Source organism: Acipenser ruthenus, chromosome 22 (genome assembly GCF_902713425.1).
Source record: "Acipenser ruthenus chromosome 22, fAciRut3.2 maternal haplotype, whole genome shotgun sequence".
Lineage (NCBI taxonomy): Eukaryota > Metazoa > Chordata > Actinopteri > Acipenseriformes > Acipenseridae > Acipenser > Acipenser ruthenus.
In genome coordinates, this window is record NC_081210.1 from 4,966,747 (window position 1) to 4,984,685 (window position 17,939).

General features: G+C 38.5%; 1 protein-coding gene across 1 annotated transcript; it reads right to left on the reverse strand.

Annotated features, from left to right (window-relative positions):
* Positions 1-902: 902 nt before the first annotated feature.
* LOC117431720 (bMERB domain-containing protein 1-like) lies at positions 903-17,010 on the reverse strand. The gene is made up of 6 exons (XM_034053012.3): positions 16,644-17,010; positions 9,911-10,034; positions 6,458-6,531; positions 4,219-4,333; positions 3,669-3,751; positions 903-3,321 (listed from the first exon to the last, which is right to left on the reverse strand). Exons 1-6 carry the CDS (start codon positions 16,741-16,743, stop codon positions 3,206-3,208), a joined length of 612 nt encoding a protein of 203 aa, XP_033908903.2. The 5' UTR covers positions 16,744-17,010; the 3' UTR covers positions 903-3,205.
* Positions 17,011-17,939: the final 929 nt, after the last annotated feature.

Below are 17,939 nucleotides of genomic sequence, written 5' to 3' on the forward strand. Positions count from 1 at the left end.
AGAATGGGATTATGGATTCAGAGAGGGATACATTTTTAACTATGTCTGGAAGTAGACTATAGAGAGAAACAGGGAGAATTTTTTTAGTGAATTCTGAAAATATGAAATCAGTGCAAAATACCATTTTTAGTCCAAGTGATTCTTTTTGTACCTCTCACTCAGCAGTCAATTAAGTATGAGAACCTTAAGTTGATTCTAAACAATAAAAAGTTAAATGTTTTAAAGATAACTGAAGTTATTTTTTTGAATGTCAGCATTTTTTTTTTTGTGAGAAGAAATCTTTACAGAATGAAATGTCATTTTAATGCTGCAGAGATGGTATGGCTATGCATGTAATGCCTACTGCTTTTACAAGTTTGCTAGCAGTGGATACCCCCTCAAGAAAACTATTGTGTGTGTGTGTCCCCCGCCCCCCCCCCCCCCCCCCCCCCCTTCCAACATTGCCGTTACAGCTTACTCAGTATTAGGATGGGATAACGCTTGCAGTATAAATGATATTGGTAATTTACATGTACTATTTGGTTTCCTTTCAATGTAAGAGTGCTGATTTGTACCTTTTTTTTATATGCATGTTTGCATAATTTTGGTTTGTTTATTTAAAATCTGCAACTGGTTTCTTTAGGAAAAAAAGGCCTTTGTAATGCTGGTTTAAAAAAAAAAAAAAGGCCCTCAATTATTTAATGATGCCATTTTCATAAACTTTTTTTTTGTATTGGAGTGATTTGAACATGAAATTCAGTTCCACATGTTCCATGTTCCACACATTATATAAAGTGTATGCTGGCAATATTGTTTCCCTTATTCCCTTGTCTGCTACTGCACTTGTTAATGGACTATCATTGTTTTCATCTGTTACCCCTTCCAAATGACTCCTCCTTGTGGGATTTTTTTTTTGGGGGGGGGGGGGGGGGGGGTTGCATAGATGACAAGTTACAATAGCAGTTTATTTTTGTTTGAAGGGACCAATTACTGTTAATAAATCTCACAGCAAGCATACATTTCTGTTATTAATTGTCTCCTGAAGTTTGTGTCTGGGGTGAAAAATATGAACCGCTAACTTTTCTAGTTGTCCTGAACTTGGTATTGAAGTTTCTTGATGGTATTGAATGTTTTCCATGTGTTTTGGTTTTATTTAATTGATGGTCTCTCAAGGGAGGAGCCTACATACTAATGGACAGTGCTGAAAGTGTCTGGGCAACTCCAATGTATTTCACTGGTTCTTAAACAATGTCTAAACTTTTCACCCAGTGCAAGGAGACAACTTTTGTAGTTTAAAAAATAAATAAATAAAAGTAAATAAATTTGCTGAAATGTGTGCAGAATAATAACCATTGAAGTGAGTACTTTGAGTACCAATTTTTTTTTTTTTTTTATATAGAAAAACTTCACAAAACAGAAAATTAACATTCACAGTTCTGAGTCTACATATACAGGTAACAGAAGTGGTACATGTGATTTAAAGGACAACCAAAGACAGGTCTCACTACTGGAGAAATCTTACTGCAGCCATAACAGACTTGTGTGTGTTTTTTTTTTTTTTTTTTGTTTGTTTTCAGGTTTGTAACAGAAGGAAAAAAACAATTTAGTAGCTGGAGGTAAACTGTAGTCCAACGGTTTGTAGAGATGTCAAGCATCAAAAAACAGATTATTGAGGATTGGTTAAGTATATCGAGGAATATTCCAACTACACTAAGCCACCTGATCCCAAGCCAGCAGTTTGGGTAGTTTATTATTTTTTCTAAACATTTTCTACAATGTGTGTTTCCATTTTTAAGTCATTTATTTTCAGTAACAGACTGACAGACCAATTCTCAAGAGTCATAAATAACTTTTGTATACATGATTTAAAAGGTCTGCATGATGGGTCTTTTACCCCCTACTCAAATTAGTACTGGGAATTGTAGAGCACCAAAGGTGCCTTTTTAGTCTTAACTTAATCAGAACACAATTCATTGTCTGTACAAGTTATTTAAAAAATAAGAAATTGATATGTAGCACAATTGCAATATATAGACTAGTTTGGATGTAGATTTTGCACTGGCATCAATTTGATTTGAAAGTTGCATCTGTGGTGCCACCAAATCATTCTGTATTTTCTTTGGGTTCTGTATGGTTGTAGCTGTGTTCTAACAAGACCATACTTTGCCCATAGAAAAGGATGCCGATTAGGACTATAAAATGCCCATATTTCAAAGGAATTAAATGATGATCCTTCCATCCATTAATCGGTGCTAATTTAAGTACACACGAATGACGCATCGACCAAAGATCCCCATCTTGCCCATTAAAGATCCCAGGTTGTTGAAGAGTTGGGCTGTCCGCCTCGGGTCCTGGCTGGTTGCTTTTCTTCAGGGTTTTTGTTAAAAACAAGCATGCATGCCCCACAGCCAAACATCTATTACTGTCTTCCCAGCGTGGGGATAGGACCAATGCGCAAATGTGGCTTTCCTGTATAAATATCATCAACATAGATAACCTAACACCTAATACTTCAATAAATATTTGTTTGTAAATATAAAATAAATTAGACTGGATGCAATTGTGCCCACTTATTATTTTATTATTTTTAGTGGTAGGCTTACCACATTTTAACCTAATTTCCACATGATAGAGGACTCTTGTTCCAGATCTGAAACAGAAGCCAGACTTTTGTGCTCACTGAGTCTTAGTATTGCATTAGGCAACAAGAATTCTTTTTTTTGGAATATTAACAAACTCATTAAAATTCTAGTCCTATGTCCTTGCTCTTGACAACAAAGCCACCCTTTCTAGCTGTAGATATGCAAAAAAAAGGCTTCATTCCATACTGCCTTTTAAGTTAATTTTTTAGTTGAATTATTAACACTCAGCTGTTTCTTTTTTAAAGGGTCCTTGCTTGTTTAATTGAATATGTTTTAATCTCAAGTCATAGAAGTATTAGAAGAGATTCCTTTTCTAACTCCACGTTCAGTGACTGCATGCAGTACTTCAGGCTTTAGTTGAACTTAACTTGAACTTTATTATTTTGAGTGTTATGACAAATCTAATGTGATACTGGGGCAAAAAAAACCTGGGCTCACCTCAAGAAAAAGATCTCTCATATCACCGTGAGGTTGGGGCTAAACACATCCATTGTATCTCTGTTAATGTAATCTCTTAATGTTATCCCCTTCCCCCCTGCAAAAGCAGACTCCTGCCAGCAGGGTGGGCCTCAGAATTGTCATGGTTACATGATGGTGCACTGTGTGGCTCCACAGCAGTCCTTGATTATGGCTGCCCCTGATTTAGCGATGGAGGGCTTGTTGGGTGGAGGTTCAGGGGTCACCTTCTTTTTAGGAGAACCTGTCAGGTAGGGAGTAAGAGAGAGTGTTGAAGATTTAATATTGCATTGTACTGATATCTCAGTACTCTCTACCAAAGGGAATTCTAAAGCGCATTGGAGTTTGTGAAATGCATTGTGACGGTTACTGTGTTTTTATTTCCTGCTTTTATTTTCTCAAATTACAACAGTTATGTTGCTCAGTCGTTGATACAGAAAGGAGGCAGAATGGCTTCATGGTTTGAAAATGTGGACAGCTGGGAGCAAGTCACCTGACACATTTTTTGACTCTGTGCCATGACAACAGACTCTGGAGTTTGGATACTCAATCCCATGTGAAAATGTATTGTGTATAAATTGAAGCACTCACTGTCAGTCACTTTGGTCATTTTCTCCAGTGGCATCAGTTTTAGACGAAGGAAGTCAGCCATCTCTTTGTCTTCCTCCTGCTCCCTGCGAGTCAGGGTAGTGTGGGTCAGGTTACATGTCAATTAACACATTGCAACATACATGCACTTTAATCATGAGGATGGAAACAGTCCAGAACGTTCAATACAAAAAGAAAGCATAGTTGTGATTGTAAAATAGGAACACTGAGATAGAAAAAAGCTATTTTGTAGGAATATGTTTTCAGTTTTGATTTATAAACAGTAAGGGCCCCAGCTTCCCTCACAGAAAAAGGCTGATCATTCCATAATTTAGCTTTAGAAGAAAAGGCCCTTCCTCCAGTATTATTTTCACTCTGCCTCACTGAAGACTAAGTCTCATCTGGACCTTCTCATCTCTCCACTGCTGTCAGCCTGCACCTTCATACACATCATTCTAACATCTCTATCTCGGCTATCCAGCAGTGATGTCACTGCCTGATTCTAAAACTCTGCAGCACAGGAAACAAAACCCCACCTAGAAACCTGTCTTACCTTAATCTCTCCACCTCTGCGTCGTCCACCAGGAAATCTCGTTTCTGAACTAGTTTATGGATTTTCAGGATCAATTCCTCCTCCCTCTGCTTGTGCTTCTTGGTTTTCGCTTTCTCTGAAAGGGGTTAAGTGTGTAGCAGGGTTACTGATCAATAGACTGGAATTAAAAAACTGTGACTCCACTGGGAAGCTTATCAAGCCTGGCTGATCACAGCTGCAGAAATTAAAGCTGCCTATTTCTAACAAGTCTATACCCTTACGTAATTTCAAAAGCCGATAAATTCTACTGTGGTTTGGGGGGAAAATCTCATTTCTGTTTTGAAGATATCTATATAGGATAAACCCTTTGTGAATGCAGATTTTCAAAGATGCTTCCTGGATTGGAGCAGGTGAGAGGGTTCTCCTGAAAACATGGAACGTGAATGATGTGGATAGGTCTTGTACAGGTCTATACAGATCATTTTTGTGCGGCAGCTGCATGTTTCTGTGTGCTTGTTTGCTGGCAAAAGTTTATTGATGGATCAATTATGGCTTCATAATGGTAGGAAACAGACAGGGTTTCAGATTTCTATACCAAACTGTCCCCACACCCCAATAACCCAACTTCTGACTATTAATAAATCTATACTGAATGATTTACAGTGTTAAACAAACTCTCTTCTTTGTTCGCTTGAAACTTTCCTTTTATCAAAATAAGTTTGAATTGTGAGCTAGAGATCAATGATTATCACTCTTGTTCTATTATTATAGGTATGCTGTCATGTTTCAATCTAAGCAGTGGCTTGGGTTTAAACATTTTACATAGTGTATGGTTTGTGGTGTGACAGCGTGGAGGGTATTTGTTGTCCATTTTACCCCACTCAGAACAAGCCATCTCACACATACAGTACACCAAAATATTTCCCATTTACTACCAGTGAAAGCAGAACCACTGGTGGCAAATGCTTTCTTAATTTTACCAAAACGTGTTTCTGCAATGGAGATTGCCAAGACTGCTATTTAATTCATATAAAGGTTTGAGTAAAGGTGTTCTCTTATAAAATATTATTGATGCTCCAGTGGAAATTTACTTCTCGAACACCAGCTCAAATTATACAAACTAACTATTGGAATAAAATATGTCTTCCTCTTCCTTACTTTTCTAATTTGATATAGACGTTATTTAGAATGCAGCAGAATAATATAAATCTTCTGCACTAAACAGCATTTTTTAAATTTGATTTCCAGAAAGAATGCTTGATTTTGAGCAGCTATGGAACACATTTGGGAATTGAGACTATAGCAAAAGTCAGCATTTAAAAATCTATCTATATAAAATAAAGTACAGTAATCTGTCACATATCCGCCCTAATCGTTTATCCGATGTGATCAAGCTCTTCAGCGACGTCACCCACGTGTGCAGCACTAATGCAAAACGGCTACAGGAAAGCGAGTTGTGCTTATAATTGAAAGTTGTTTTGTTTCGTAAACCTATGCATTTTGCTACTGTGTAATTACCCGACACTAATGTAAGCGTATACGGCACTGTGGCAGGGCAGGACCCCTAAATAGTGTGTATTTATTGTAATTAATTAATGAAGTACCTGACTCGAGTAGCAGGAGTTTCTTTATTATTGAACAGAGAAGACTAGTTCAGAGATTGTAGATCTCACCAAAGTGTTCGTACACTGTGTTGTATGTGCTCCGTGCGCTGCCATTGCTGGTCGTGTCACGTGAGCTGTTCAGTGTGTTAATATGTAAATAAATCCTGTTCACCTGCGGGTGTATCAACTTCAACCTCTGTCTCGCTCTCCTGCCTGTCACTCAGCAGCGAATGCACGCACCCACACTGCAGACGTCTACTCTGTCACAAGCATTAATACCCTGTATCTTTCTAAACAAGGGATTTAGGGGAGCTCCCTAATAAAAGCTGAATCTCAAAACAATAATTGTGTGAATATAGTAATTGCTACAGCTGTGTATAATGGTATTTAAAACAGGATTCATTCATCCGACTTTTTACATATCCGCCCTTACTCTGGTCCCACCGCAGTCGGATACGTGACGGATTACTGTACTTTATGTGATGTGACACAACATCCCAGCAGGTTGTATAGAAAAGAACAATCAGCATTTTATAAAAATAAATGCTGAATAAAACAAACAAACAAACAAACAAACAAATATATATATATATATATATATATATATATATATATATATATATATATATATATATATATATATCTATAGTATTAACCTGGAAGCTCCACAATCTTCCGAAGTTCTTGTTTCAGATTCATGATGTCTTTACATAACTGGATATCGTCCATCCTAAACCAGGCACAGGAGAGTTGGGTTAGTTGAGATGTACTATACATATAGAAAAAAACTGTAGAAATCTTAGATAACAGTCAAGTTGAGGAAAGCTGAACAAAATGAGCATAGCTGTGATTTTGTAACTCAAGCAAACTGGAATTTTTACTTCTCAATTTATCATCTACAATAAATCATTTCTCTAACCCGGGTGCAATAAGTTTCAACTACAAAGTCAATAGTCTACAGTTCATTATACAGAATTACATAATCCACATGCACCCACACACGCATTGTGTGTGAGCTGATTTATAGCAGTGCAGTATCCCCAGTATTCCCTGGATCACTCTGTAACCCTCATAATAACACAACTCTCTGTATCCCTCAATCTCCTTGTCACTGAGCTCTGAATTGAATTATAAGGTGATAAGTACAGGGGCCAATGATTCACTCGCTGTGCACTTCCTGATGTCAACAACTGTGATTGAGAAAAACAAACATGTGACATGAACGACTGGCTCTAATGGGTCCTGCAGCTCTCCTGAGAGAGGAGGCGGGAGCTCGCAGCAATGCTGGACATCCCTAATAGTGCAACAATAACCTGAACCAAACAGCATATCATAGATACACAGCAGATATAGATAGATATGCACAAATCTTTAAAGCACATTTTGTCCCAGGAACTTGTTTAATTTTGCACACCTGTTGGCCACGCTGATCACCACGCAGTTTTCTAAAGCTGAATCTGTATTTATAGATGGATTAACTAGAAGCGTTAGCAGACTAGATCATTCCTGTGTTACAAACTGGACACGTGGAAAGATTGGCCTGGAAATTAATTTGGTTGAACATGATGACGATACACCTTGTACGAGTTAATGAGGACTGACAACTCTGCTCTCACTAGCTCTCGTTCTCCAACGTATAAAAATAAAGGAAAAGAAACTCGATTAATGGAAAAGCTGATTGCAAGTCAGGAAGCTGACATTATTGCAAGGTCTCTAGGGAGAACTGGAATCGATGATGTCTATAATGTCTGAAAAAGAGCAGTATCTTTTTAAGATGGTTCTTTTTTGCTTTTGTTTTAAATCAATTACACAAATTACTAATAATAAAAAAATACAATAATTGCATATCTGAACAGGCATTTAGATGTTATAATTATAATTATAAATTTACAATGTCTCGGCGTACTGAAATTTGCTGACCCAGGGTAATGTTAAGAGCCATAAATAATTCAACTGAGGTGATGACAGGCGGCTGTGCAGCCATCTCCTATGAGAAACGATTGCAGGTCAGCTGTACTGGAAGTGAGGCTAATTCGAACAAAAGACCTGTGGTGTAGTTAAGAATGCAACTTAAATTAGGTCACATCGTTTTCAATGTGCACAGTGAATCAACCTGCAGGTAACAGTAAATAGCTAGAATGCAGTACCATAGACAGCTGATAGTACATAGACTGCAGATTAACTATCTTGTTTCTGTAGTTTCAGCTAGGCTGTTATAGTATAGGCACCTCTTCCTCTCTCTATGTCTGTCGCTCACTCTCATGTTATTACTGGAAAAAAGGTTTCATGGGTCCTGTCCACTTCCAGTCCCTTGTGCAAGTCTCTCAGTTGAATCTTCAAAGCAGTAGTCAGCCCTGGTTTAAATTGTGCCAGACTTTGTGCACCCATATCCCTGCCAACCTTTACCAAATGGATCTTCAATGACAATGCAAGGCTTGTGTACTCAGTAGCACAAGAACAAGAGCACTTTTGAATCGGGAACACTGCAGTCTGCTAATTCTGCTAGGGTTTCTTTTATAGGGTAGTACACAGGTATTATAATACCATCCTAATTGTTTTCTCCAAGGGTTGGTTGCTTTCAACAGTTTCAGGTGACAGTGTTACTTAAAGAGCAGTGTTTGTGTTCTTTGTACATCAGAATACATTAAATGTATAACAGACTCTCCCAAACTTATTTAAGGACTTGTCCAGGGACCATAAACATAGTCCTTATAGACAGCAAGGTCTTTCTACCCAGATGACTTGAGTGATTGTCATGATTTCCATTACATGAGAGTAGATGTTAAAACTTCATGCTGATTTGAACTTGGCTCTCGCCAAGATAAGCACCAACTAAGACATAGCTTCACAGTAAACTAATGTGATCCATATGTGTCTCCATCCATTTGCACTTCCTTCCATATGATGATGTAGATATCCTTCTGTCTGGTGTTGATGGCTGAAGTGTAATGCTGGCTCCAGGGATCAGCTTATTGCCTCCCTAGCGCATCAGCACACACAACGGCTGCGATGCTGGCTCCGGGGATCAACCATAGTGCGGTCTCCCCAGCGCATCAGCATGACAGCCGTCTGGATTGAGCTAAGTAGGGTACATCTCTGGGGTCTTCAAGTGGGCACCTCCCATCCTCGGTGTTTCGTCGACTAGCCCAAGACACCTCAAGCACTGGTGGAGCCATGGCTGGGCTTTTGTCTGAATGTTGATTGCTTTCCTCTTTAAGGTAAGGCTCTCAGCTCTGTAACTGCTGCCTTGCTGTTTCACATATAAGCGTTTTACCAGGGTCATCCTGGCTGTGTTTTTATAGAGATGGGGAGGATTCCCTACAGACAGAGAACTGTTCACTGCCTCACTCTGAACTTATTCTAGACTGTTGAGATGCTTCTAGAATTGCCTAGTTTCCGATTCTGTCTGCAACACAGGTGTGTTGATCAGGCTGTGTTCAACAACAGTTTGAAGCAACACTGAACCGAAAGGCCATAGCACAGTGATGTGCTATTAAAATACATTACTAGCCAGTATTTATAGAAACATCACTCCAATCAGAAGTTCTTGTGATTGATCCAAACTATCATACTGTGTGTTCAGCTGTCTCTGATACTAACTAATCATGATCTGTGATTTGGAACTTATTTCTATATGTGTAGCTATAGCTGCTATAGACTGAAGCTGCCAAACACCCCTTGTTTTGCTCCAGGCAGACATAAGCATTAAACCAGGAAGGGAGTTCTCAAGTATTCTACCTCAGATGGAAATTCATGAAAAATTCAAGTTAGCCCTCATCAATAAACCAACATACGTGAATCCTTGTTTTTCGGTAAATCCATATTCACTGGATACAGTAGTCAGTGGGTCTGCACTGAGATGGACATGTTTCATGATGCTCGTAGTCCAATAAAAGAATCAAAGCACAAAGAAACCCAGCTTCAATTGAATAGAACTGTTTTAAATTCAACGTGTTTAACCATGTGCATGTGATTCTAAGATATTTACTAGAGTGTACATCTAGGATAATACAGTAAGGTTTCATGAAATTGATGAGATTTGGGTGTTTGTCCACATTATAAATAATGGTATATAACAACAGCACATGAAGGAGGGCAGCGATACTGACATGAATCGTAGCTCGGACTCCCTGCGCACCAGGACCTCTCGGAGACGCTGGATTCGCACCATTTCCACCTCCATCTCATCCGGAGACATGGAGGTCTCTGCCATTGACACCACGTCCTGCTGGTCTGCAGGGGACAGGGGAAGAAGGGGCTGAAATCTCTTTTACATAGATTCCAATCATTGTTATACCATGGCTATGCAAAATCTGAAATTATATTAGCAGCACTATCTAAGCGTTCCATCATTTAAAAACGGTATTAAGTATGATGCAATAAATATTTGATGAGCAATCTGGACGTGTGATGTCTACACCTGCAATGGCACTTTATCAGAATGTACAGCTGGGTATATCATTTGACGTGCAAAAATAATTAGCCAGGGGTTATCTAAAAAAAAATGAAGAAGGTGTTTCTCAAATGTAAAACCATTACAATGTATGAATGCCATCCCACCTTCCTCCATTATTCTCAGTTACGGTGAAACCAAAGTAGCTTTGGAGAGAGGAGAGAGTAATTCATGCATGACCTTCAAACACGGTTTTGAGCATGCAGCTTCTGGACAGGGAAACTCTGTGACCGACAGCAGTAGCAGCAGTGTTTGAATGCTGGTGGGGTGCTTGCCTGTGTGACAGCTCTGAGCTCTGCAATGAGACTTCACACACAATGCTAACACTGCAGCAGCCAGGGACCAATACTAATTATCTCTCCAATAGAATTACTGCCAAGTAACTAGAGCTGAACACTGCAGTGCACGTTTTAATACGGACACACTGAGAGGCAGCTCCAGTCCGGTTTTAAAACTAAAACAACAAAGTCAACCCTAATTGCCACAGGCTGGCAAGCTAACCAGCTTCTTGGGATTTTTCATTCCTGAGGCATATCCACTCTGCACAGCGCACAAGACTTGAATCTGAACTACTGGCAAAAAAGAAAAGAAAAAGAAAAGAAAAAAGCTGACTAAATGAAAATGTGAACCGTTCCAGAACTTGCCAAGGTGACACAGAATACAATGGGCTTTTAGAATCTTGCTTGCTGTATTATTATTATTATTATTATTATTATTATTATTATTATTATTATTATCATCATCATCACTGGGGTGCGCTGAAACTGTTCTCTTATATCTGCAGAAATTACAATGTTTGGGCACCAGGTGGCACTATGTGCTATACAAAAATCCTAATTGATCCCATTATATGCTGTGTATAAAGGGTACTAAGCATCAGTATTCCTCTCATACCAAGTACCTCCTATGCACTCTGATTGGAAATACCTATTTCAGTGGTATGATTAATCCAAGCACCTGAGTTTGAAAAACATAAATGATCGAATGTTCAACTTCGGTGTTGTGTTTGATTGTGGCTGCTGCTGTCTGTTTGTGTTGCTATGACAGGACCCCTTGGAAAGGAACATATAATAATAAATAAAAATACTCCACTGTTGCTATTGGCGGTATTTCACATGCCTGCAACTGTCATGCTAGACCCTTCTAAACTTCTTATCCTCTCATTTGTGTTGTTAGATCAACCCACTTTAGCTGCCTCCTCCCTGATACAACAGTTCAAAGCTTAGCTTTATCTCCCCCCTCCAAAAAAAAAGCATACGAAAGAATATCAAATGAAGCCTTGGATACATCTATGCCAGTTTAGTAATTGTATAAAACATTAATGCAAATGCTGTTAAAGCATGCTTCCTTTAAATATCCCTCCATACAAGTGATCAAAGCCTTGCCCATTCATTCACTGCTGTATGTTTCACTTTAATGGAGACTGTTTCTCTCATTCCCTATGGACAACACTGAGACTCACAAGTTATGTCAGTAATGAGTTCATATAAAACTATTCATTACATTGCGGTATTTAAATTCACCTCCTGTTTGGTACAAATGTCTTTCCCAGAGCTGTCAAAAAGCCCCAAGGTCCACCTAATTTATACTCTGTAATTCTGTTGGTTTACAAAAACATTTACAGGGAAATAAAAATCCTGTGCGGCAGCCGAGGGACATAAATTATTAGACAATCCATCAAATTCGGGTAATCTGCTCCAAGTGGATAGAGCTGAGGAACTGAGAGGCAGTGCACACTAGCCATTGGAGCTGAGAGATTAGGAACATGGACAGCAGTAAAATTTGTCCTCAGTAAAGCTCCTAAATTATGGAATGCTCTGCCTTCTTGTGTCTTGGAAGCAATTGAAAATGTGTTTTTACAAACTAGCTTTTTATCTTAGTTTTTTAAATGTTACAATTAAAACCACATTTTGTACCTCTTTTTTAAAATTCAGTTTTATTAAAATCTGTATGAGACTGTTCTTAATTTAATGGTTGAGTTGTTTATTTGTATTTTGTGTGTGTGAAGCGTTGTGGGATTCTTGTGATGAAAGGCGCTATAGAAATGTAAATTGTATTGCACTGTACAAGAATATAATCGGACAGAAGCTTTTGTAGGCGAGTAATTAAACTTATGAAAATGTCTATAACAATATTGCCCTGTTTCTGAATACATTCATATACTTGTTTTATGTATTGAAGTACTTCAGTGTACATTTAAAATGTATAAAGTACAGTATATAGATCTGTCAAATGCACTTTTCAAACCTTTCCCACTGCTGAGACTAACTGTGTCCCGGGGAAGGTACTGCATTCTATCATATACCATGAATAAGCAATTACATGAATCTAAATCTCTGCTGGAATCTTTTTTCTAGTTTTCGTTACACTAAAAAAATGTCAACATTTTACAGAAAATAGCAGAACTGACAACCTATATTTAAAAACTGCTTTAAAAGCAATACAGGTCAGTGCCTCTTTACAGAGTACAAATCTGTAGATACACTGACTCTAACCTCACTGTCTATTTTCACTGCAGTGGAAGGAGAATCTTGCAGCTGGAGCTTCATAAATATTTAAGCAAACAACTCAGACCCCTGCCTGATGCTGTGAAGACAACCTGTGCTGCTTCTCCTTTGCATATGCTGCTGTATTTCGAAGGTCTGAATTCAGTCATTTTCATTTACCCTGCTTGCCCAGAAACAAAACATAGACCTCATAGCACTTTATTTCCATAATCAGTAATAATTCAAAAACAGTGCTTTTTATATAATCACTGCTACAATACAGTATTTCATTCAGTAACATATTTGTAGTCTATATTTCATCTTACACAGCATATACATGTACATTTTATTTCTTTGAATTGCTATTGAATTTTCTGGCTCTCAGATCCCCAGTATAAAGTTCTTGATATCGCATTGACGTAGCTGCCTCAAATGCCCCAGACGGCTCTTTCTGCTCTGCAGTTTCACCTCTCAACCCCCCCTGAGTTCTATGTTTTAGTGAAGTGCTTTCTCTAAGATTCCCAGCACAGAGTTATCTTCTCCTGATAAATGGAGCAGAATGATTCAGTGGCCAAAAGCTCCCCGGTCTAAAAATATCTGGCAGGATTAATCACTGTGTGAACTAATTCCCCAGAAAACCCACCTCATTATAGAAACAAAAATATTCTGCATAATTATGACGATAATTCACAGTTGATGGCATTACAAGCTTTTTTAAAATATGAAAAACAAACTTTTTAATAAGCCCATCTATCCCCAATGTGTCCGGTTTAGGGACCTGCCTTATTTTGCAGATTAACTGCAATGGAAATCCAGTTTTGATATAAGGGACTTGAAGGAAGTTTGGCATAGTGGTTAGAGTTGTGGGACTGGGAAGAAGTGGTTGGAGTTCAGCAGATGGGCAGCTGTGTAGCAAAGTGGTTGGAGCTGAGGGACTGGGAATAATTGTGATCCAATGGTTAGAGATGAATAACAGGGAGACAGTTTTTCTAAATCCAGATTTCACTGTAATATGTTTTCCAAGAATACAACATAACAACAGCAGTTTGGAAACCAGTCCCTTTTAGAAAGGCCAGCTCAGTGGGATTCCCTGCACAAATGTATTGAATTAAAGGAAACAGTTAATTAAGCAGTAAAAATAAATGAACTGAGCCTCTAAGGGATCCCATACTTCGATTTAACTTGCGCTGGATTTTCTATTTACATAACTATCAAATCTCTCTGCATCCTGCCTGCCATTTAAAACCACGCTTATTCAATCAAACTGCAGTTTTCTAAACATTTTGGCCTTAATGGCCAAACAGGAATGCTTAATGAATATTTAATTTCCGATGCTGTGAGGCTCTGCGCACTCTGAGATCTGTTAGCACTGAGCACTGCAGGGCTTTCTTATGTAAACCCCACTGCATTCCACCTGTGGTCAAAATGTCAGAGGTCTAATGAGCAGCTAATCTTAATACTTTTCTGGCGTTTTTCCCTTACAGCTGGTCTGTTGACTCACTTAACAGCATTGCTAAATACAACAAAAATACAGTGAAATAATATCAACGAAAAAGCAGGTTTAGAAATTTTTGGGTGGCAGTATTCTGATCAATAAAATAGAGCCCAGTTTTCTTGGGTGGGCAAGAAGGCCAGAAGACACAAGCTGAGTGACCCCAAAATACAAGGGGCCAACCACAACATCCTCTTCCACATTGGCTACTGTTGTTGCCAGCAACTGTCAATCCTCAGGGAACTTCATTTTTTGATATGAAATGCAGTTCTTTTTTTCTTCATATATGTTTGTGTTGCTTTTCAAGCTCACCCTCTTGCCCCTTCAGGAGATATAAGTAGCAAGCAAATAAAGCAGATGGCTAACAGAAAATACCAGATTGGTTTTCCATCAGAGCAAACCGTTTCAGTCCTTCTTGCTGCTCCTAGCCATTCAGGTGGTAGTGCTGTGTTGATTTTGTAAAGTGGATAGTGTACGGGTGTGAAAAGCTTCCTTGAATTATTGTTGCAATGGTTTAGTAAACTGGAGGTTAATGGTAATTATGGCACAGAAAATCTACAATGTCTTGCCTTGAGCTGAGTTATGTTACATTAGGAACTCTGTGCTCACAGACCTTAGCTCTAATAACCAGAACCACAATACAATTAACTTTTTAACTGGAGGGAAACAAATGAACATTCCTGGAATTAACAGAGTGAATTAATTGCAGTACCTTTAGCAGACAATATATTGCATCAGCCCTACTATTGCCCCTTAGTACAAAACCATTGCATTGCCACTGCAGTGCCACTAGTGAATTGCTACAGAAGGGCACACAATCTCACTGTGGTTCAGACAGCAATCAGTTGTCTAAATAACCTGCAGTGAAAGTACAGTAAATGTAGTTACACCATGGTTATATACTGTAACTTGTATTAGCTGCTCTGCAACAGCTTCCCACAATCATTCTCTTGTTTCTCTCAAATCTATTACTTTCTTCCATAGTTTAGTGCAGAAAGCAGGCACTGTTGACAGTCCAGTACTAGTTTAAAATGCTCAAAGGCAGCTGACAGCTGTAGACAAGGACACTAGCTTGTTTACTCTTGATGCACCTCCACTCAGATTACTTTTTTATATGGGACACATTCTGCCTTTTTTTTTTTTTTTTTATAAAGCAAGCTTTCTCACCCAATGACATCCATGTAATGACCCTTAGCTTACAGTGCATTGTTAGATGCTCAGTCTAATTTTTAGCCTTGTTAAATTACATCAAGCCTTGCAGGCTGTTTTCTGTGCAAGGGGACAGAACATTTTGGAAGCACAGCTACAGACAGCGCAGAGGTGTTCTATTCATACTCAGCTCAATAGAATTCATCCTTGAGCACTTCTCTGCTCTCCCTCTCTTGTCTGTAGTCAGTATCATTATGAATGTACGTTTTCATGGAGAGGAATTACTGTACAGAAACTAAAAAGTGAAGACTGGTGTATGAAAAGTAATCATAACCAAAATGTAACCATAATGTATCAAAACTAGTTTATTTTGCATTAATATAGTGATGGACAGAACCTGGATTCAAAGCCAGTCATTCTGCCCGCCATGCAAATGATACATGTGTGTATGGATCAATATGAATACTGCAGATAATGTATTCTACTTTAATAAAATAAAACATGCTATATAATGAAATAATAATAATAATAATAATAATAATAATAATATTAATAATAATAGTAATAATAATAATAATAATAATAATAATAATTATTATTATTATTATTATTATTATTGCAGTATATAGCATAAACCTATTGGGAATATATTGTCAATAACAGGTCACACAAACAAAACACTAAGGAATTCACTCAGAGAGAGAGGGAGAGACGCATATATTCACACACTCACACACACACACACACACACACACACTAACACTCATTGTTGTGGCTTATTTAAACTAAGTTCTGCCCTAAGCCTGTTTTTTTTTTTTTTTCCAGACTGCGACTACTTGAAAAGGACATTTATTTTATTCTAGATACGAGTACTTGCGTTTTAAAAAGGAAAGCATGTGTGTGTACTGACGTCGCGCACTGTCAACAGAGATCAACAATAAAGACTGTTTAGGGAAACTGCATACCCAAAGCAGCATCACACCACATGCAAGCACAGCATTTGATAAGCATTTTCTGTTCTCTATCGAGATTAGTAGAAGCACATAAGATAACTACAATTAGCAAAGCAGAGCAAAGAAAATGCATGCCAAAGCAGAATGCTGTTTCTGCCCTGTTTAGCAATGCAATGTCTTGTGATCTAATACGCTGCTAAAGACTTTGCATTGCTTCCTATAGGCCACCTTGGGCTCGCACATCTCCCCAGCAACCCCAGTAAAAGTACAATCAAAATGAAATAAAAAAAAAACAAAAAAAACACTCGCCTTTGTCTGTTTTCCACTCCGTCTCCAGCACCGCCCCGTAGCTCTTGAGCGCTCGCTCCGTCTCCGAAATAGATTTCTTTAACTCCATGGCAGGTTGCATTGATTCGATTTCACTCTGCAAAGTTATGTTTTCCTATTGCTCTTGTTTTTCGGTTTATTTTATTATTTGTGCCAGTCTGTCTTTGTGCTTTTCTGACTCAGTTACGTTCCTCCCATTTCGCGGCAGCACCGACCCGAGACGGTCTCAGCATCTTGCTTTTATTTTTTCTGGGCTGCCAAGAATTTTACAGGAGGGCTGTGTTGAAGTCGCAGCGCTCTGCACTGGCGAAGGATGCAGAGAGCATGCGCACTGAGGCCAGGAGGCAAGCGCAGGAGAGCATTTGTTCAAACAAGGTGAATCGACAGTATGTTATTACGGACATTTTTAGCTGTACATTATTGAAGTGTGTCTGTCATTCAATCCCTATGTGCTAGTAGAAGCAGATACAACTCCACATGTAACTCTGGATATAAATGAAATTAAACATGATTTAAAAAGACGCCTAGAAACAGCATTGTTTGTTTGGTTGACATGACGCAGTCATTCCCTGCTGGGACATTGATATTACCTCTGAGCCTATCGCTAACAGGATAGGTTAGGTGTAAATTATTCAAAATCTAAATTGCATCAACTTATAATTCACCGTGTTACAGATTTCTATATATTTTTAATCACATTCGATATTTACAAATGCATTGTTTGAGATTCGTAAAGATGTCTTAAAATGTTAATGTGTCTACATAGGTTTCTTCAGGCTTATTTCAAAGACCACTTTCCTGACATGCTGGCACAGTTTAATTTAGCAGGTTTCTAACAGATTGTAATAGATTTTACCAGTGGAAAGCATTGGCTAAAACAGGGCTTGGTTGCAAGTTTAAGGCAGAAAACTGTACACCTGATTGGCTGAAACGCAGTGTATAAATCCATAGTAACCTGCAGTGTAGACCTCACCATAAGACATCCCTATCTGTCTCAGGGGAGGAGAGAGAGAGAGAGAGAGAGAGAGAGAGAGAGAGAGAGAGAGAGAGAGAGAGAGAGAGAGAGAGAGAGAGAGAGAGAGAGAGAGAGAGAGAGAGAGAGAGAGAGAGAGAGAGATTGAATAACAACAACATAGCTGGTAGTAAATATCAAGGCATAAAGAACTGCGGTACATTTGTAAAAAAAAAATACCTATCAGAGTGTGCGATGGTTCATCTGCCAATGTGATGCTCTCAGCCTGGGCTGCTCAGCACCCTGACAAGCTAATGTTGAGGACC